A 22,299-nucleotide genomic window follows, 5' to 3' on the forward strand; every position below is an offset into this window, starting at 1 on the left:
TTACAATCTTTCTGATGCCTTTTTGGGCAGAAGCCTTCCTCACCTCATTCAAGGTCTGTCACCCAAATCAAGCCTTTTTTCCCACCCCTTTATGAGTGAGGCCTCCCTGTTTGTGTTCATTTTGTTTTTAATTTCTAGTTTACTACATGGCGATCAGACAGTTTTTTTTGTAGTGTTTTTCTTTTATGGAACTTCTGACATTTCCTTTTGATTTAACGTGATCAATTTTTGTGACTATTTCATATACTCTTATAAGAAGGTGTATGAAATCTGTATTATCAGGATACTGTGTTCAACATCTGTATATAAGATTTGCCTTATTGATTATGTTCTTTAAGTCTTCTATATACATATTCTTCATTTTTATTCATTTGGGCTATCACATACTGAGAATGATGTGTCCATCTACTATCAATAGTATGTGTCTGTCTTCTCTGTATCATCTGTAGTTTCTTCTTTACATAGGTTGGTCTTACCTGGTGCATAAGTACTGGTTAGGTACATAATAGGTACACAGTGAAGTATTATAAAGTTTATAAAGTTCCTTCTTTGTCTCATTTAATATTTTTTGGCCTAAAGTCTACTTTGATCTCAGGATGTCAACCCCTACTTTGTTTCTGTTTGCCTAGTGTATCTTTGCCCATTTTTATACCCACAGGTAATTTAATTTAAAAAAATTTGTATATTCTGTCCTCTAGTAATGCAAACATAGGGTATGTGTGGTTTCATTTGTGCTGCTTGTTGAATGTATTTATTTTTTGGTGGTGAGGATATATGTAGAGATTCAGATTCAGGTGGCTCCTATTATCTCTCCAGACCAACAATCTGATCTACCTGCTTTTAGTATAAATCTCTGCTGAAATCCTAGCCATATTTAGAAGTGTGTATTTTTTTCTCTATAGAGTCGTCAAGTCCAGATAATATATGCAGCTTGTGATAGGTGCTTTTAGATTATTTGAGCTCCATTTTAAACTTTATTAGCCGCCCCTTCTGCCACCACCGCAGTTAAATGAGGGCATTGGCTTCAATTTGAAAATTTCATGAATCTGTGATTCTTAGTACATTTGATGATTAGGGCCTAAGACACGTTGTCTTTCTTTGTATCTGTACTTGTTATTGAGCATCTATGCCATACAACTTTGGCCTTTACTTAGCTATTATTAGAGGTCAATGCATTGGATGTTGGCATTATTGTGGCAATTTAATGTTTTGATAGTCTGTGTTCACATGACAAGATTGATAGTTCTTAACATGTTTTTATGCATGTAAAAGTTTATCCTGTGGCTAATGACAACAATTTCTCAGTGTAACCAAAATATCAGTTGAGTAGATTGGTTTATTCAATCTGAGGTACCTCATTTGATTGATTCTTATTAGGGCTACCTCTTTGGTTCAGGTGGTTTTTATTATAGTCAAAATTTTCAAATGTCACTTCTGCTGTGATTATAATTAACTATCACTTAAAAAGTACTATAAGAATACACTATCTTTTATAAAATTAGAGCACTTCAGATAAATCTAATGTGCTCAGACTTCAGCTGGAACCTTACCATAGTTAGTTGTTATTATGAGTTTTGTGTGTCTGGAGGAGTTTGAAGTTTCTGATTGAAATAGCTCAATGAATCCTAGGAAGGAATAAAGAAGATAGGAATCTGTTATACATACTATGGAATACTTAAGTTTCTTAAGTATAAAGAGAGAATCTTAACATACTCCTATTTTAAAAGAACTGGTTACATAAATAATAATAACAGTAGCTAACATTTATTGAATATTTACCATGTGCCAGATCTTGTTCTACATGTGACACTCTGCATCCATACAATAGAATACATTTTATGGAAGAGAAAAAGGGGGCATCAGTATTTTAGTAATCTGCCCAAGATCATGCATCCGGTAGGTGGTGAAGTTAGAATTCAAACCCAGGTAGTCTGGTTCCAAATTATATGCTTTTAATCACTGTGTTGTCTTGCATGTGAAAAAATGGGATTAGTGTTGGGCTTCTAGTCTCTGGCACTGGAAGCTAGAGGACAGCCAAATGTCTTTTTTGAAATCTGTCATTTGTTTGTTACTTCGAACCAACTACATCTATGTGTGTGTAGAATTCAGAAAATATGTTACCTCTGAACCCTCTGTGAGAAAAGTAAATGAGGAAAAAGATCTCAAGATAGAACACTTGAAATTTATATAATGTGTTAAAAGTAAAAATGTTTTAACGAGGCTGACACGGGAGAAGGGAAAGTTAACTCCTCTTGATGGGATTACTTAGTATCAGAGAAATACCAGTTAACCATAACTATGAGGAAGGGAAGTAGAATTGATGAGCACAATAGAAAGCTTCCAAATAATGGAAAAAGAAAATGTGGAGAAATGCAACCAAGCCAGTAAAGAAAAAGAAAAAAACATTAAATAATAGATAATTGGATGAAAGGAATGAGATGAAATATTTATCTGTCATCACTATGAACTGAAATGTCCTCAAAAATCAAATATTCAAACTTATACAGTAGGAGGGAGGATGGTGTTAATTAAATGACAAAGAAAAGTTGAAAGTGAGTGATTAGGCAGATATAAACCAGCCAAATGCACATAAAATATAGCAAAAGTGGTAATATTTTTGCCGGAAGTGGAATTGCTGGATCATACGGTATTTCCATTCTTAATCTTTTGAAGAACCTCCATAGTGGTGGTGCCAATTTACATTCCCATTCAGACCAAGAAAAATTCAGTCAAAAGCACTCTATTTACAAGTTGCAGTTCAAATGTATCGTAATCACAGACATTTTTTAAATTGAGATATAATTGACATAAAACCTTATTTAGTTTCAGATGTATAACATAATGCTTCAATATTTGTACGTTTCTGCCACCAGTTATAAAGTTTTTTTCTTGTGATGAGAACTTTGAAGATCTACTATCTTAGCAACTTTCAGATGTGCAATATAGTGTTGTATATGAACTATAGTCATCATGCTGTACATTACATCCCTGGCCTTACTTATTTCATAACTGGCAGTTTGTATCTTTTGACCACTTCTACCCATTTTGCCCACCCCTGCTTCTACTCCCTGTCCTACCAATCTCTTCTTTGTTTCTATGAGATTTTTTTTTTTAATTTTACACATGAGATCATATGGTATTTTTCTTTCTCTGCTTGACTTCAAACAACATTCATTTTGTTTGAGATAGCAATATTTTCTCCTTTTTTATGGCTGCTCATTTTTAAATCAGATTTTTTTTCTGTTGTGTGAATTCTTTATATATTTTAGATATATTAACCCCTTATCATATACATGATTTGCAAATACTTTCTCCCCCTTGGTAAGCTGCCTTTTCATTTTGTCGATGATTTCCTTTGCTATACAGAACACAAACCTTTTACAACAACCATAACCACAGGGCATCCATATAGATTGAACAAAAGCTCCAAGAAATACAACTTGATTAGGAGACAGTTATTTAAGAATTTAAAATACCCCTTTCAGAATTTAACATATCAAAAAGACAAAACATAAATGATACAGAAAGTTTGAATAACATAGTCAACAAGCTTGATTTTTGGATTCATTAGGATTCCATTTTGAGGATATATTTGAAAATGTCTTCCAGCTGACTGAGAGTGAGATGTAAATGGGAGATGGGAGAAATGCTGGAACTAATCTGGGATTCCAGTGTGAACAGGATGAACGCTGAGGAGCATTTCTAGAAAGCAACTCACTCAAATTAGAATTGGAAGTTAGCAGGATCTTGGAATTATGCCTTAAAAAAATTGAAATGGATCCCAAGAAATGGTATGATATAATATGATTATGAAACTGAGAAATGTTAGGGACATGGGGCAGAAGTCCTATATATTTTCTCCCATGGAAGGATAAAACAGAAGAACTGTAAAACAGTCATGCTACAAATGTGAATGAAACAAAATGTCACATGAATTGGAGCATTTGATGAAGTGTATCAAAGAATCCATTTGAACTAGACCCTGGAAATATTTTATTTGCAAGCAGGGACCATGCAGTGAACTATACTTATAGAATCGTAATATGAGTACTGTTTTCACCTTTTGATTCTGCTTTATAGAAGGAGCATAAGAAGGTATCTTCCTTTTGTTCATGAAACAGCTCTTAATATATTTTGTTATAGGTACAACTTATTGGTAATTTAAAAAAAAAAAAAAAAACCCTCAGATTTGGGTAGGCCCGGTGGCTCGGTGGTTTAGCGCCGCCTTCATCCCAGGGCCTGATCTTAGACACCCGGGTTCGAGTCCCACGTCGGGCTCCTTGCATGGAGCCTGCTTCTCCCTCTGCCTGTGTCTCTACCTCTCTCTCTCTCTCTCTCTCTGTGTGTGTTTCTCATTAATAAACAAATAAAATCTTTTAAAAAAAAACAGAAAAATCAGATTTTATAGATTTCATTGTGGTTCAGAATATTAGTGGAAATCAACAAAAAGCTGAACAGAAAGTGAGTACTTGGAAAATATAAAGTTCTTCCTAAAAAAAAAAAAATCTGAAAATTTAAAATTGGTGTTTCATATCATCTAGAACCATGCTGTCCAGCACATACATATGGCTATTTAAACTTAATTTAACGTTAAAAGTTTTGTTATTTTAGTGGCTCTGGGTCCATCTCCTATCCTTGATAGCTGCAAGTTGCTGCCACCTTGGGCATTATAGATACAGACCATTTCTGTTCTGGTAGAGCATGCAGCTGAACAGCTCTGATGTAGAAAGTACTTCAAAAGAGGACAGTGCCGGGGGATGCCTGGGTGGCTCAGAAATTTAGTGCCTGCCCTCGACCCAGGGTCTGATCCTGGAGTCCCAGGATCAAGTCCCACATCAGGCTCCCTGCATGGAGTCTGCTTCTCCCTCTGCCTGTCTCTGCCCCGCCCCCCTCTCTCTCTTTCTCTCTCTGTCTCTCTGTCATGAATGAATAAATAAATAAAATCCTAAAAAAAAAAAGAAAAGGAAAAAAAAAGAGGACACTTCATAGACTTATGGGACTTAACTGATAGCTGGAAAAAAATTGAAAACCATTAATAACTTGCATTATTTAAAATAAAAAAGACTGAAAGTAAGTGAACTAAGTACTTAAGACAGTAGAAAAACAAAACAAAAGGAAGAGAATGTTTTTTTAAATCCTGAAAATGATAGAAATAAAACAAAACATGCCAGAATTGATTAATAGAAAGTAGACATTTTGAACAGACTACAGTTTTTGAAGAAGTTAAAAATATATTTAGGGGTACCTGTGTGGCTCATTCAGTTAAGCATCTGCCTTTGGCCTAAGGCATGATCCCAGGGTCCTGGGATCAGGCCCTGTATCTTGTTCCCTGCTCAGCAGGGAGTCTGCTTCTCCCTTTCCCCCTGCCTCTCACTGTGCTGTTTGAGCTTCTGTGTGTGCTCCCTCTCTCAAATAAATAAATAAAATCTTTAAAAAAATATATTTATCAATCACCTTATTTAGATGGATTTCAGCTGAATTCATTTACCTTTTAAAAAATAAGTTATACTTTTATTTATTCCAATAAATAATGAATAGGTTCCCATATATTTTTCTGAAGCTAGTGTAATTTTATACTGATACTTGGTAATTTTTTTAAAAGGGCCAATTTTTAGATGCAGAAGTTCTAAATGAGATTTTTAGCTAATAAAATCATACACTAGTGAAAGAATAACGTTTTTCTTGGAATATAAGGATAGTTCACACTAGGAAACATCACCATAATTTACTGATCAGCAGATTAAATGAGAAAGGCCATGTGATTCTATTAGTGGATACTAAAGGGACATTTGATAAAATAATTAAAATACTTAAGTGTAGTAAGAATTATGAAAGAACCTACTTCAGTTATGAGAGTGATCATAGCACCTGCCACAGAAGGTTGTTGTGAGGATTTAATTAATTAACACATGTAATAATACTAAGAGTATTGTCTGGCACATAGGAATTATTCCATTTTAGCTCTTTTTATTAAAAATGATACACTTTTTTTCATATACAAAAAAAATGGCCAATGTTGCATGGAATGGCAAAACATTCATGTTCTTACCCCTATATATTCAGAATCACTTTTGGGGTTTTTTTCATTTCTCTGTTACAACAAAAGGAAATGAAATAACTGATATAAATACTAAAAGAGGAAGTGAAATACTTTGAATTACAAATTATATGATTTACATACGTAGAAAACTCAAGAGATTACTAAAGACTAATAAAAATACTCAAGGCTTTTTTGTTTGTTTGTTTTAGTGAGTGCTTTCTATTATTTATTATGAGCAGAACAGAGAGAAGTTTAACAAAATGGTTCTGTAGCAAGAAAATGAAAATGATCTTTAGGAAAGTCAAACTAGATCTCAATAAAAATTGTTAATATTTCTAAAAGTAACATGAATTTAATTAATTCTAGTTAGAAGCCTTGAATAGTATTTTATGAAATTGGATAATATTAAAGTTCATATGTAGAGTGTATTTCTGAAACTACCTAAGAAAATGTGCTATATAGGGGCTCCTGAGTGACTCAGTCAGTTAAGCATCTGCCTTCTGCTCAGGTCATGATCCCAGAGTCCTGGGATTGAGCCCCACATAGGCCTCCCTGCTCAGCAGGGAGCCTGCTTCTCCCTTTCCCATTCCCCCTACTCCTGCTCTCTCTTGCTGTCTCTGTTGCTCTCTCTCAAATAAATAAATAAATAAAATACTTTTAAAAGATCTTTTAAAACCCACACTCTCTGTTTAATTCTGTTTTTGTTAATTAGTCCCTCTACCTTCTCCCCACTATGAACACGTATTTGTATGGAGAAATTTGAAGAAGAAAACAGTCTTGACATTTTCGTGACATTTTCTTCCTTAACCTCATTATAGATGGGAATCAATGGAGAGTTAGACGTGTAATCATATACCATTTTTTAAATATAGTTTTTCACTGTCACGTGTTCCAAGGAATATACTTTAGTTATTATTTTTAATTTATCTCATATAAAAGGGTAGTAGGAAAAAGTTTAATAACTTTTCATTCATTGAAGTTGTAATCCCATTTTAGGTAAACTGGTATTAAAAGCATATCATGGATTGACTTAGAGGAGATTTTAAAGAAATATCTCCTTGTTTTATACATATTAAAAATGGAAATGTATTTTCTTTTAGCTTTCCTGAACATATGGTGCTTTCTGTAATAGCATGATTAATTTTTAACTCAAACTCTGAAAAGATTTTTTTTTTTCCTTTTTTTTCTATTTCTCTGTCAAAGGTATGCAACCCCTCATGTATTCGGTTCAGGAAGCATTAAATGCCAGACCATGGTGGATTCGTGTGGGAACTGACATTTGTTACTATAAGTAAGTATTCTAAGAATAGTGGGTCATAAGCTGACAGAAGGGGATCTTCATTCTGTTTCAGTTTGAAGATTAGAAAGTAGGGTCATTATTGCATTATTTGAAGTGTGGTGGTCTGCTTTATTGTTACCTCTAACAGAGTCCTGTAGAATTTGAGATTTATTGAGGTGGTATGTTTAGTGGAAATAAAATGTGCCTTATAGACAGATTTAGCCCATATCTCATCTTCACCACTTTGATAGCTAGACTCTGGAAACGTTTTTAAATAAAACTATTAAATAAAAATGAAATTAGGAATTCTAGGAAATAGCAGTGACTTTTTGTTCTGATGATATTAAAAACAATTCTTATCTTTTTTCTTTTGCATAGAAATATTTACTTTATTTGAATTTCCAGAATATTTTACCTCGAGATGTATTCCATAGTTACTTTATAGCAGCCTATACAGTTCAATTTGGCCTCAAATAGGTTATCTACCATTAAGTCAGACATAAGTGCTCAGAATCATTTATTGCTTCAGTGGAATGATTGGATTATTCTTCAACTTCATGTCTAAATAATCTGGGATGATCATATACCTTCCTTCCTGTTTTTACTCTGTTTCTGTAATACGTTTCTAGAAAACTTCCTCCGCTGAATGCATTTGACATCCCCGTCTTTTTTCTGTTAATAATCTTAATCCTGATATTTTTGTTCAATAGATTTTGGGTTTTTATATTGTGCTTAACTAGCATCAATGTTCCTTCTTTTTTTTAATCAGAAGACTTCTGAAATTAAACTTTTTATTGGTTTAAGACATGGCTTTGGAAAAACAGCTCTTAAGTGCTATTACTTTGTGAGAAAGACAGTGTTCCCTAGAATTCACCTCAGTAGGGTTTTCCCCCTACTTTTATTAGCAAAATAAGTAGTAAATGAGGAATAGAAATACAAGATCGTATGCAATTCCTCTGTACCTGAACGTATTTCATATTTCTTTCAGTGGTAGACCAACATAAAAATACTCTTAATTATCTCTTTCTCATAAAGTTGGAATAGAAATAATCAATGAATACTTTTCTTTTTCACATTATAAAGTGAATGGTTCTAACATGACAGATGGTGGTTCTGTTTTGTGTGAAGGGTGATGGCAAGGATTTTCATTTGTTTAATTTTTGTTTCTTCTTTTGGCTACTTCCAGATCTGGAACTGGAATTCAGGTCAATTCAACAGACATTTATTAACTATTTTCTCTGTAACAAGCACTATCCTGGTTGCTTTCCTGAAGCCTAAAATCCAGATAGGATGAAATCTACCATCTTTGCATGTGTCTTAACTTTTCCTGTCAGCCAAGTCCTCTGATGCTTGTTGGTCTCATCTATATAATGAGAATAAAACTACTTCCACCAGTGTATGAGAGAATATAATCTACAGACTACCATATAGTTATAATGTGGTGTTACCAGTACCTCTCCAGTTAGATGTTAAACTTTGAAATGTGGGAAAAAGAATTGGCAAGGAGTAGTTCTGGAACATATTTTGTGTTATTCCTCAACCCATAGCACCTTGTCATTGAGTATTCAAGATACAGTGGCTACGTTAATGAAGATTATACCAGGTTGAAAGTACCATGCATGTGTATGTGTGTACAAGTAAATAATCTGTTGGTCATGGATTTTCTTCAGTTCATGACTTAAAGAATATAAGGTGATTTGAAGTTTTAGAAATTAGCTTAATAGACAAATAATTGTTAGACCATCAAATGTCACTTTTATTTAAAGTCTGGAAATTGTGTAGTTTTAAAAACTTTATTAAGGAAATCTTCAAACATTTACAAAAGCAGGTAATGGGATAATGAGCCCCCATGTATTCATCACCCAGTTTCAACAATTATCAACATATATTTAGCTTTGTTTTAGGAATACTTTCACCCCTACCTCCACACTGAATTTTAAAAAGCATTTCCAGATAATCATATTTACCCATAAATACTTAAAGATCTTTGTCTTTTAGAGATTTTTAAAGACAGTTTAACCATAATGCTATTATCACACCTAAGAAAAATCCTTAATATGGTAATGTATTTGGTCATTGTTCAGACTTCCTTAGCTGTCTCATAAAGGTTGTTTTATAGTTGGTTTGTTTTAATCCGACCAAGGTCACACATTGCATTTGATTTTTGTTAATATGTCCCTTAAGTCTCCTTTAAAATGTAGATTTCCCTTTTTTACCCGCTCCTATTTCTTCTTTATGTTTTGGAGAAACTAGGTCATTTGTCATGCAAGATTTTCCACATTTTGGGTTTGGCTGGTTGCATCCCCATGGTGATAATTAATTTTTCTATCTCACTGATTTTCTGTAAACTAATAGTTAGATCTAGAAGCTTAACTTCAGGTTTGATTTTTGGCAAGAATACTTCATAGATGGTGCAGTGAATTCCTATCACATTACATTAGGAAAGACATCACATTTGGTTATTTCTTTTTTTTATAATTTTAAGATTGGTAGTGAATTTAGGTATTGTCTCCTGATCCATCCACTTGAAAGGCCTTCGATCTAGTAGTAGTAGCAGCCGGTGATGATAATTGCTGAGATCCAGTAATGTGTGTGGCTAACAAGGTATTAGGTTCTAAACTTTGTATTGATTTCTAGAGTCTCAACTTCATTTTAACAGTAAATCCAGAGGTGAAAACTAATGTCAGCAGATGGTAATTAACTGCTTCATTAGTATCACGTTTAATTTTTATAGAATATTTAAGCTCAACTTTTTAAACTGTGTGGTATTTTTTTCTCCTGAAGTTCTATTTTAAAAAGTAGTAAGGAAAATTAGAAATTTTATGTGGAAGAAATAAACATGTTTTGTGCTTTTCAATTGCAGAAATCACTTCTCAAGAAGTTCAGTTGCTGCAGGTGGGCAAAAAGGAAAATCGTACTATACAATTACATTCACTGTCAATTTTCCCCATAAAGATGATGTTTGCTACTTTGCTTATCATTATCCATACACATATTCAACTTTACAGGTGAGAACTCATTACGTTGTATTATGGCTGTTAGTGTGCTATATGCATGTGTCAGATAATTGAAAAAAATGTTTTTAATATCTTACTAAGATAGGAAAAAAAACAGTGCTGAATATTTTAGAAAATACTATAACACTTTGAAAACATTAAAAGGAGTAAAATGGGAATGTAGTCTTTATTTTTACTTAGTAGAAATACTAAAGAAATTTGAAAAGATTTTTACTCTCCATCTTTGTGTAGAAATCTATATAGATCTTGAAGATTCCATGATTCATGCATTTGACATTTCTGCTTGTTTTAATGAGAGGCATTGGATCTCATAGAAAATCTATCAGTAGAAAATATGTAAGTTTTCTTGTAGGGGATTCATTTCTTTTAGGGGTTTCTAGATCCAGATTCTTCAGGATTTAGAATATAAGAGTTGTTTCATGTGGGTTCTCTTGAGAGATTTGAGTATTTGCCCTGTAAAACAAAACTGAAAAATAAATTCAAGTAATTACTGTGGTAGATTTTTTTTCTCAGTACAGAATGTCTATCCTAATGATCAAGGATCATAAAGGTATAACCAATTTACCCAGAAAGAAATTGGAATCCTGTGATTTAGAAACAAGCTTCCAAATTATTAAGGAAAAAGGAGAGGAAAACATACTCTTCTGAACAGAAGAGAGCAAGGCTGAGAACACTCAGTGTGGCTGACTTTATTTTAATAAAGGTCACAACTTAAAGGTATTACCAGTTATCTTTCTGTGCCAAATAACAGCATCAGAATCTGTGGTGCTATTCACAGGGTTATATAATATTGTTCTTTACTGATGTTACCTTTTTTATATAGTTTGAATTCCTCTTTTTTCTGATTCCACTACCATGACCTTTGCAGGCATTGCTGCTCCCTCTCCTCTGGACTTCGGCCACCTCTTCTCACTGGTGTTCTAGAATTCACTTCTATCTCCTTTCCTCTTCATCCCTCTTTCCCCCACATTGTAGCACGATGGCTCCTTGATAGGAGGGTTTAATCCCATAAATTTCCTGCTTAAAGCTCCTTAGTGATTTCTCTTGTTATTTTTATGAAGTCTGATATTCTTACCATGGTTCATTCATATCATCATTTCTCTACTATTTTTCACAATTTTTTGCCATATCCACATACTGTTTGAACTATTATATACTTAATATTTATCTTTAAATGGACTTTAAAATAACTCTTTAAACTTTATCATCATCCTAGGTTAATATTTTTGGTATTAATTCACAGTAAAATATATGCCTGTTCATTTTGTTTTAAGGTTATTCACATATCACTTTCTTGTCTATTACCAGCCATACATATATATGCTGTACCTTGTGAAGGAATGGCCCATGAGGCCCTTTGCTCTGTGTTAATTCTCTCTTTCTCACCCTTTCTGGTCTGGCTGCAGTGATTCTTGGTCAGTTCTTTAAGATGCCCTTCCTCTTACTGACATCTGGTCTTCCCATATGCCTTCCTTCTGCCAGCAGCACTCCCTTCTGCCCTCCTCACTCATCCTTTGCATCTTGGTTTCAATGTAACTTCTTGTAAGAGACCTTTCCTCACTGTACAGATTCAGCTAGGCTCTCTGCCCCGGATTATAGGCTCTCTCCCAGCACTCTGTATTTTCCCAAAGATAGATCTGTTCACTCACTGTTACATCCCCAATGCCTGGCACAGTTTCCCGCACAGAAATAGTGGCCACATAATAAATTGTGATTATGTGAACAAACATAGGCAAAAGTTTGGAAACCAACCTAAGTATCTTAAAATAAGGGATTGAACAACGTGTGTGTGGTATAACCATATACTAAAAGCATTAAAACTTGTGTTTTCAAAGGACACACATTTCACATGTTGAATGATATGATATAGTGTTCATAATTATGAATGTGTGTGTGTAAATTGCTAAGTGATAAAAGCAGGTTATATTGGCATTTGTTAGTAATCTAGGTGATGCAGTTATGGGTGTTTTAAATTTTTTCTTTGTACATTCTGTGTCTTCTAGACATTTTGCAGTGAATCTGTATTAATCCTGAAATCAGGAAAAGTTATTAAAAATTTTGTACTACCTATTTCATTCTGCATATCTATAGTTACTTGTCATTTCAAAATTTAGAAAGCTTTGAAAACCAAAAGCTTTCTCATAACCCATTTAGCAGCAAAGCCTGGCCTGAATTGATGTGAGCTTATTTAGAATATTGATTCCACTTTGAGTGACTTCTTATATGTTTTGCTGCAGAAATAATAATGTGCTTATTACAAGCTGCTGCCGCTGGCCCTACTGGAGTCTTGCAGAATTAATGGTATATGCACTGTATCCATCCCTTTTTTCGGCTGTCCAAGTAACTGATGTTTGAACTGTATCTGGCTCCCTGAGGGTTTTAGAGAAGGAATTAGGAATCTGATTCACTTTTCCTTATGTGGAGATGTGGATGCATTTATTTCTATTTTTCTGAGGGAGTTTTTAAATGATTGTGTACTTTGTTTTTAAATTTTTATCAAGATGCATCTTCAAAAATTGGAATCAGCACACAATCCTCAGCAAATCTATTTTCGAAAAGATGTGTTATGTGAAACCCTGTCTGGAAACACCTGTCCGTTGGTGACTATAACCGCAATGCCAGAGTCTAATTATTATGAACATATCTGTCAATTCAGTAAGTCTGTCATCTCCACTCAAAATACCAATCCTTTCTTTTTTTTTTTTTTAAGATTTATTTATTTATTCATGAAAGACACACGGGGGGGGGGGCAGAGACAAAGGCAGAGGGAGAAGACAAAGGCACAGGGAGCCCAATGCAGGACTCTATCTCGGACCCCAGGATAATGCCTTGAGTTGAAGGCAGATACTCAACCACTGAGCTCCCCAGGCATCCCCAAAATACCAATTATTCTTATTTTCCTTTGCTTCATATATATTTTGTAAGGGCAGCAATACTAGGAATAGACATCAGAAATCTTCAGTTCTAGTCTTTGTCCTATTACTGCCTAGCCCTTTGGCCCACTTCTGGGTCTCATTTTTCTCATCTCAAAAATGGGGGAGCTGCGTGAGATTATCTCAGAGGTTTCTCTTGATACAAATATTCTGTAGTTCTTCCCTTAGAAGTCCTACCCAAACTATAATACAATACAATGTTTTAAGAGTTCATGTATTATTTTACAATTAAATTTATTATAAATTAATGTAAATTTATAATAAATTTAATTTAATTGTAAATTTAATTTACAATTATAATTTTACAATTTTATAATAAACTAATAAAATAATTTTATTTATAAATAAAACCACCAAGAACCTATCAAATGCACTGACTAGCTACTTTTTTCCCCTACCATTTATATTTTTAATGTTACCTCAGATATACAAGTGTGATAGAAAAAATAAGAAAGCTGCTCTAATTTTGGTAAGAAGGTGAAGTATTTTCAGGAAAGAGAAAGAGCTTGCTAAGCATGAAAATATGAGCAGGTGGGCTAAGTGGTTATATTGTAGACCTGTATATCTAAATGTATAGTGAAAAAATTTTCTTTGTAAATCTCTGAACAGATATACCTTATTTTAACTATGCTTATCACAGCAACTATGAAACGTGAAATATTTCCCTTTTATTCCCACGACTTTATGAAAACTAAGTTTACATTTAAAACTTTCCCAAATACTTGTTCTTTATAAAAAGCAAGATTATATAAAAGAACTAGTTTTATATGTCGGATTAATTATTTGAAAATAAGCAACTCAAATACTATTTATTGTGTTATGTTCACACTATGAACTCCTTTAAGACATCACTTACTTATATGGATTTTACCTGTTTTTTCTATAGGCCCTAGTGGCATGCTTTTATATAGTAGGTGCACAGTGAGTGTTACTATGAATTTGTATCAGAATTCACAGTTGAATAGAAATATTTCTAAATCCCCAAAGCCAGACATGGTATAAATTCTTAGTAGCTGTTCATTTTAATTTGAGACTTTTTTGTGTACTTTAGGAAACCGCCCTTATGTTTTCTTATCTGCTCGGGTACATCCTGGAGAAACTAATGCGAGTTGGGTAATGAAGGGAACGTTGGAGTACCTCATGAGTAATAATCCGACAGCCCAGAGCTTACGAGAATCCTATATTTTTAAAATTGTCCCTATGCTAAATCCAGATGGTGTCATCAATGGAAAGTAAGTGAAGCAATTGCTTTAGAAATGCTGTAGATGATGTGGTCATCCTGTATAAACTTGTCAAAATAAGATCATTCAGGTTAATTTGGAAAACAAATTGAGTGAGTTTTCTAGAACAAAGAAATTGTTGGTGGGGAGTTCATCTAAGATAAATTTTTAAAGGAATATACATTTTATGTATCTATGCTATTTTGAGAAATTCTGTATTTATTCCATGAGAATATGATTTCATAAAATGTATGCCTTGGTTGAATTGTTTTAGAAAAATCACAGTGGCAGGGAGTGAGAAAATTTTTATTTTAAAAATTTCTTAAAATATTTTATTTATTTATGAAAGACACACAGAGAGAGGCAAAGACACAGAGGGAGAAGTAGGCTCCCCACAAGGAGCCCCATGCAGGACTCAGTCCCAAGACCCAGGGATCATACCCTGAGCCAAAGACAGATGCTCAACCACTGAGCCACCCAGGTCCCCCTAGAAGGAAGAAATGAGAAAATTTTTAGCATAGCCTCTTACATTCCTTTTTTGTTTGCTTGTCGTCATGATCTTGAGTTGTTCAAAGATTTAGAATCTTCTGGGATCTTTCTGCACTGATATGGAGTATTGGCTGTATCTGCTGACCTCTTCCTGATGGGAAGAGGTATAATTTTGACAGAAATTAAAATTATATAATTATAATTATAATTATATTATATTATAATTATATTATAATTATATAATTATATAATTTATATTATATTATATTATATATTATATATTATATATTATATATATAATTATAATTATAATTCTTTAGACTGAAAATATATATATATATTTTTTAATATATAAAATATATTTTATATATTTTATTTTAAAATATATAAAATATATATATATTTTTTAATTTATTCATGATAGGCACACAGTGAGAGAGAGAGAGGCAGAGACACAGGCAGAGGGAGAAGCAGGCTCCATGCACCGGGAGCCCGATGTGGGATTCGATCCCGGGTCTCCAGGATCGCGCCCTGGGCCAAAGGCAGGCGCCAAACCGCTGCGCCACCCAGGGATCCCTAGACTGAAAATATTGTAAGATAATTGGAAATGGCTTACAATTAGTGCAGTTTTCTTTTTGTGGGAATTAGAAATGGTCTCTGTTTCTGAACAATGGTAATTTGGTTTTGCTGTCATGAATATCTGCAAATCTGAGGATACCAAATTTTATTCAATAAAGGTAGCATGGATATTTCTCACATTTTAGGAACTTTTTTAATGAAAAAGCTAGAATAATTTCTTTTTAGGAAGTGTGTTATGGAATTAAAATGAGATTTTTATGTCTTGTTTTAATTCACGAACATACTCACCAGTTGGAATTCTGTTTATATTTCCTTTACCACCTTCTGATAGTTTGTTTACACTTTTGCTCAGTTGCTTTTAATACTTAATACTTGCAATTAAATGAAAATATATTTGATTTTTGCAAGAATGTAGATTTTTCTTATGCTTCTCTTTCTTAAGAGGGCCCAGCCCAGATAGCACTTTTTCTTTTCTTTTTTTTTTTAAAGTAGGCTCCAGTGCAGCCTGGAGCCCAACGCTGAGCCCGAACTCACAACCCTGAGATGAAGACCCAAACTAAGATCAAGAGTCAGACACTTAACCGACTGTGCCATCCAGGCACCTCCCAGATACCACATTTACATAACTAATACAGTCAAAGTACAGGATGTTAATATATAACAAATGATTATTACATAGTCGGAATAAAAAATGTGACCATTAATAAATTTTATAGAGCCTGGAATAAGACTCCAGAATTGAGAATTAATTTTTTTCTTTTTTTTTAAATTTTATTTATTTATTTGAGAGAAAACAAATGTGTGTGCCTGTGTGAGCAGAGAGAGGGGCAGAAGGAGAGGGAGAGAGTATCCCTGCTGATGCCTGACTCGATCTTATGACCCTGAGATCATGACCCGAACTGAAATCAACAAGAGTGAGAGGCTCAACAGACTGAGCCACCCAGGCACTCCTACTTTTTTTTTTCTGTAGCTTGAAAATGTTGACCTAAATATCTGAAAGTCTATTAGCACAGTTAAATGCATGAAACACAAAATCTACATAAAGCAAATAATAAGTTTTTATTTAATGACTAATATATTTACTGTTAAGTAGTTCTCAACTGAAAATCATAAAATTAAGTCAAATATATGTAAGAGTTTATTGTTGTGGTTGTGTTTTACATATGTGTAGTCACCGCTGTTCTTTAAGTGGAGAGGATTTGAATAGACAATGGCAAAGTCCAAATCCAGATTTACATCCTACAATTTACCATGCTAAGGGGCTGCTACAATACCTGGCTGCTGTGAAACATTTACCACTGGTAAGTATTTGTACTTTGTCTAGTTAAAGAAATGATTTTGTTAATTAAGACTCAGTATTTTAATTAAGACTCAGTATCATTTAAAGAAATGATTTTGTTAAGTCTATTAATTTTTTAATTTTATGGTTATAAAAGTGTTCGTTTTAAAGGCAATTTCTTTAAAATATCTTCTGTTATCAATTACGTAATATCAGTATATAATGATGTCAAATTAATACAATGTATCCATATTCTTATTTCATCAGGTTTAATTTTTATAGTTGCCAGGAGCCCTTTACTTAACTTTCTTATGCATATTGTGTATATATGCTGCTTCTGTATTCAGCAGCTTTTGTGTATAATGTTCCCATTATATTATTGTTTAAATGAGGTAATCTTCCTTTGGGAAAGATAGGAAAACTTTAGAGAAGGAACAACATTGATATATAAGCCTGTTCTTCATTATTCATTTTAAAAATAATGCTCTTAAAAATTAAATTGAAACCATATCTTTTTTTAGATAGTGTTTTTGAGAGCATTTTCATGTTCTTTCAAATTAAGTAAATGTTTTAATAATCCTTGGATCAGTGATGATTGCTGCTGTAAATTTGACCTATAATCGAATTTTATTTTTTTAAGTGGTGAATAGTAGATACATAAGAAAGGAGGAGCTCGTGGTGGGTTGATGCAGGCTCTAGAAAGGATTTAGCCATTCTGGAATTAATCATAGATCCTTTTCAGAACTAGATATTATTACTTTTATTAGTTCTACTTGTTAAATGGTGGCTCAGTTACAATATAAAGGACAAAGAAACACAGACCTCTACTAATTGTCTTGATATTAACTAGCTTTATTTGGAAATATGTGAATTTGAAGTTTTTTAATTTTTAAAATATATTTTCAAGGTTTATTGTGATTATCATGGCCATTCCCGAAAGAAGAATGTATTTATGTATGGCTGCAGCATCAAAGAGACAGTATGGCATACCAACGATAATGCCACTTCATGTGATGTTGTGGAAGATGGAGGATACAGGGTAATTATTACCCACAAGTCTGGAGTTTTTGGATTTCAAACATGCAAAGCTCTATAGAAAAATAACATGCACGAACTTGTCAGATTCAGCAAGTGTTGCCATTTTGCCATTTTTTTGTTTCAGATTTTTTCATGTTAAACATTCTAAAATTTTTGCTTTTCATATTTAGATTTTTAATCTATTGGGAATTTATTTTTGTACAAGGGCTTGGGATCTAATTTTAGCTTCCCCATATATAGCCGGTTGTCTCAGCACCATTTATTCAACAGTACCTCCTTCCTGTGCTGATTTATGAAGCCATCTGTTACATACCATGTTTCCATGCATCTGGGTGTATTTTGAGGCATGCCCAGGACTGAAAGGAGATCTTGCTGTCTCACATCCTGGGTGTTTTCTGTTCAGGCACAGTGGTTTTCCTACTGTATTTGTGCTTCAACAAAGCACCTCAGGTTATTTTCCCAAAAAAGTTTTAGTAGCATACCACTGCTATGAGCAGAAACTCAAGGGCCATTTTCTTTCTGGTGTCCTCTCTCTTCTTCCCCTTTCCCAAGTAAATAAAATGATTAGAGTTCTATAAAAAATGGGAACTCCAAAAAAAAAAAAAAATGGGAACTCCAAAAACAAAACACAGTAAGTGAAAGGCATCATCTCTCAGTCACTAATCATTTATTTCTACCATATTTTTTGTGAGACTTGGCTCTAAGCACATTTGTTCTTAAGTATATATACATGTAGCGTATGAAGTTCTGTTTTTTTTTTTTAATTTTTATTTATTTATGATAGTCACACAGAGAGAGAGAGAGAGGCAGAGACATAGGCAGAAGGAGAAGCAGGCTCCATGCACCGGGAGCCCGACGTGGGATTCGATCCCGGGTCTCCAGGATCGCGCCCTGGGCCAAAGGCAGGCGCCAAACCGCTGCGCCACCCAGGGATCCCTGAAGTTCTGTTTTTAATCTGCCACCACAGCCAGTGTGCATTGCTGTTCATTTTTATCACTGTACAGATGTACCAAAATGTATTTATTTAGTCGTCTGACCTGTTAGTGGTTGTTTAATTAGTATTGCCAGTTTGCCCTACATAAAGATTGTATACTGCCCTATGTAATGACTGGCAGTGCTGTTTCCCATCCTTAGGACATCATGCTGCCACCTGGGGCAGGTAACTGTCTGTTTTAATTTGCATATCTGTAATTATAAATGAGGTTGAGTATTTCTTCATATGTTTGCCCAATTATGACCCCTCCCTCTCTTTTAAGAGCATTTTCTTTTCTTTTTTTTTTTTTTTTTAGAAAGGAGCATTTTCTCCTATTCTCTGTTTACTTTTATACTGGTCCTCTAATTATTACTGTTTTTAAGACAACAAATACATTAAAAAATGTTTTTGTTTATGTATGGTAATTTAAAACTTGTATCAAAAAAAACCCAACAACCTTGCATCATATTTGTTAATTTCTTTTTCTTTTTCTTTTTTTTTTTTAATGACTTTTGGGTTTGAGGTTTAGGAAGACTTCTCATCCCAGGATTTAAAAAATGAAGTTCCATGTTTACTGTTTTTAATTTCATTTTGAAATTTTACTCCTTATGAGTTTAAATTCTCAGTCCAATTAGAATTGAACTTAACTAAAGAGTGTGGCTTATTTCTCTCAGTGGCTCTGCAGTGATGCCAGCAGTGAGAGAGTGATCAGTTTTCTCCCCACTAATAATTCTAATTTTAACATCTGCCTTTGGTTCTAATTCTGAATTCTTTCTGGAAATGTATCTACTCCTACACAGTATTACAATTTAACTTCCCCTACATATATAATTAGGTTAATATCTGTTGGATTCTTTTCTCTAGTCAAAGCTTCTCTCAAAGTGCCCCTGGCTGTGTCCTCATGCTTACACATTCCAGGTGAACCTGAGAATGATAGGAAGTTGAAAAAAATGTCATGGGCATGTTGATTGTGATTATCTTAGGTCTATTGGTTAATTAGAGGTTATTGATATTTATAATGTTAAATCTCTTAACAGGTCCTCTTTCATGACTAAAGTTGCTTTGTTTTTTAAACATGGGTTTTATTTTCATCTTTTTAAACATTTTTTAGAATAGGTTTTGTTCATTTATTGGTTGCTACTGTGAAAGTGATCCTTTTTTCCATTCTAACTGATTACTGTTCGTCTTGGAAAATAGAAAATTCTAAATTAGTAAAGAATTATTTTAATGCTTAGAATAGGCGGGGACAAAGCAAGAAGATCCACATGGCCCTGCTCTAATCACTGTGCTTTCATGAAAATTTTTTAAAATGAAAAAAAATTATTATTTAAAAAAAACCTTCTTGAAATATTTTATCATTCTTATCTTTGCAGACTTTACCTAAGATACTGAGCCATATTGCCCCAGCATTTTGCATGAGCAGCTGTAGCTTTGTAGTAGAAAAATCTAAGGAATCCACAGCACGTGTTGTAGTTTGGAGGGAGATAGGAGTACAAAGAAGCTATACCATGGAAAGTACTTTATGTGGCTGCGATCAGGGAAAATATAAGGTAAAACATTACAGGATTTCAAGTAGTAAAAATTATTTAATGGACTTCCCTTTCATATAGTATACTGGGGGTTTTCAAATATATATCAAATGATACATTTGTTATACTGAGTTATATATAGTTTGCAAGAATGGAATTGAATCATACACAATTATTTTTTACTTCTCTGTACTTAAATAGCTTGCTTTGGGCCTTTATGAAATCTTGGATGAGCCCATCTAAATTCATAATTTTTAAGAAGGCATGTTGTGGTACATATTTAAATATTGATAATTTATAAATGAGCTGTACAAGTAGTACATTATTAATAAAAATTTTCTATAATTTTAATTTGTTGGATGTATTTTTGTACATTTAGAAATAAATACATTTATAAAGTTTTGTATATTTAGATTTGTGTGTGTGTTTAACTTTTTTTTTTTTTTTAAAGATTTTATTTATTTATTCATGATAGTCATCAGAGAGAGAGAGAGAGGCAGAGACACAGGCAGAGGGAGAAGCAGGCTCCATGCACCGGGAGCCCGATGTGGGATTCGATCCCGGGTCTCCAGGATCGCGCCCTGGGCCAAAGGCAGGCGCCAAACTGCTGTGCCACCCAGGGATCCCTATGTTTAACTTTTAAATGCATATCCCTTCACTAAAATTTTTCTTTACTAAGATTGCTTTTCTCTGGTGTCATAGACTTTTAAAAAAAAAAAAGTATTTATTTCTTTTAGAGTGAGAGTGAGAGAACATAAATGGGGAGGAGGGGGCTGAGGGAAAGAGAGAATTCTGCACTTAGGGCACGAAGCCTGCTGTGAGGCTCAATCTCATGACTCTGAGATCACGACCTGAGCTGAAACCAAGAGTCAGATGCTTAATTGACTGTGCCACCCAGGTGAGACTAATAAAATATTAGGTGACTTTGAATTTTTTAATTTGGAAGATTGAGAACTTAATGGGCAGTTGGAGCTTTAGATAATCAACAGCAAACAAATAAATAGTACAAATACTTTTCTTGCCACAGAAAGATTTTCAGGTGTCATGCTAATTATTCCTCATTGTGTTTGATTTGGTTTGGTTTGGCATGGGGCAAGAGGAAGCTGAATGTAATAATGATTTTCATATACCTCTCAAAGATGGTTGTAACTTTCTTTGGAAAGAGTTAAAAATCTTCCAAATGGCGAGTATTAAAAATGTCAACATATTATAGTTGACAAAAAGCTTAATTGGAGAGCCTAAATCATGACTTTTTCAGTCTATACCAGATGGAAGAAAATTTAAGTTCTTGCAAATAACAACATTCAAACTTTTGGGGCCTAGTAGAGTAGAACTTCATGAAATTGCAGTACTTTCTTTTGAGTGACTTCCCTAAATTTTAGGTTGACCACAGTATATTATTTTTCTAAAATGTAATATGCTTTGAATTCTCTTCAAATACTATAAAAAAAAAACCCAAATACTGTAAAATAATGACTTCTCATCTACTAAGGACGTGATGGTGATAAGAGATAAGGTGTCCTAGAGCACTACTGTAGCTCCCAGCCCCTGTTTCCTAATCATTGCTGTAGTGGACAGCTTTGCCAAGAGTCTCATATTCTATAAGTGTGTAGGATGGGCAAAAAGCTTGAGAATCACTTTTGTATAAGACCCTAGGTGTCTCCAAGGAGAAAACCCTTAGGCTGTATGATTTATGGAAACAGACTGTAAAATACTTCTTAAAGAGATCCTTTACTCAGACTGGAGGAGACAACTTAAAGCATCAGTGTCTTTGAAACTAGCCCTTGGGGGCAGAAAGAGAAGAAAGAGAAACAGGTTTGCATGCCCCTTGAAATCAACTATAGGATATGGCAGTCATGCTTTCTTATTATATTTGGATTCTACTGATAGACTTTCATTGGATTTTTGTTTTTTATTTTTACT

General features: G+C 33.7%; 1 protein-coding gene across 1 annotated transcript in view; it reads left to right on the forward strand.

Moving 5' to 3' along the window:
- Nucleotides 1–22,299, forward strand: part of AGTPBP1 (ATP/GTP binding carboxypeptidase 1) — a 177,031-nt gene that overhangs the window by 136,652 nt on the left and 18,080 nt on the right. The window contains 7 exon segments of the mRNA XM_049116129.1: nucleotides 7,244–7,331; nucleotides 10,183–10,327; nucleotides 12,838–12,991; nucleotides 14,321–14,501; nucleotides 16,729–16,858; nucleotides 17,744–17,875; nucleotides 20,221–20,397. Coding sequence (XP_048972086.1) covers nucleotides 7,244–7,331; nucleotides 10,183–10,327; nucleotides 12,838–12,991; nucleotides 14,321–14,501; nucleotides 16,729–16,858; nucleotides 17,744–17,875; nucleotides 20,221–20,397 — 1,007 coding nt within the window.

This window comes from Canis lupus, chromosome 1 (assembly GCF_003254725.2).
Source record: "Canis lupus dingo isolate Sandy chromosome 1, ASM325472v2, whole genome shotgun sequence".
In the NCBI taxonomy this organism is placed as follows: domain Eukaryota; kingdom Metazoa; phylum Chordata; class Mammalia; order Carnivora; family Canidae; genus Canis; species Canis lupus.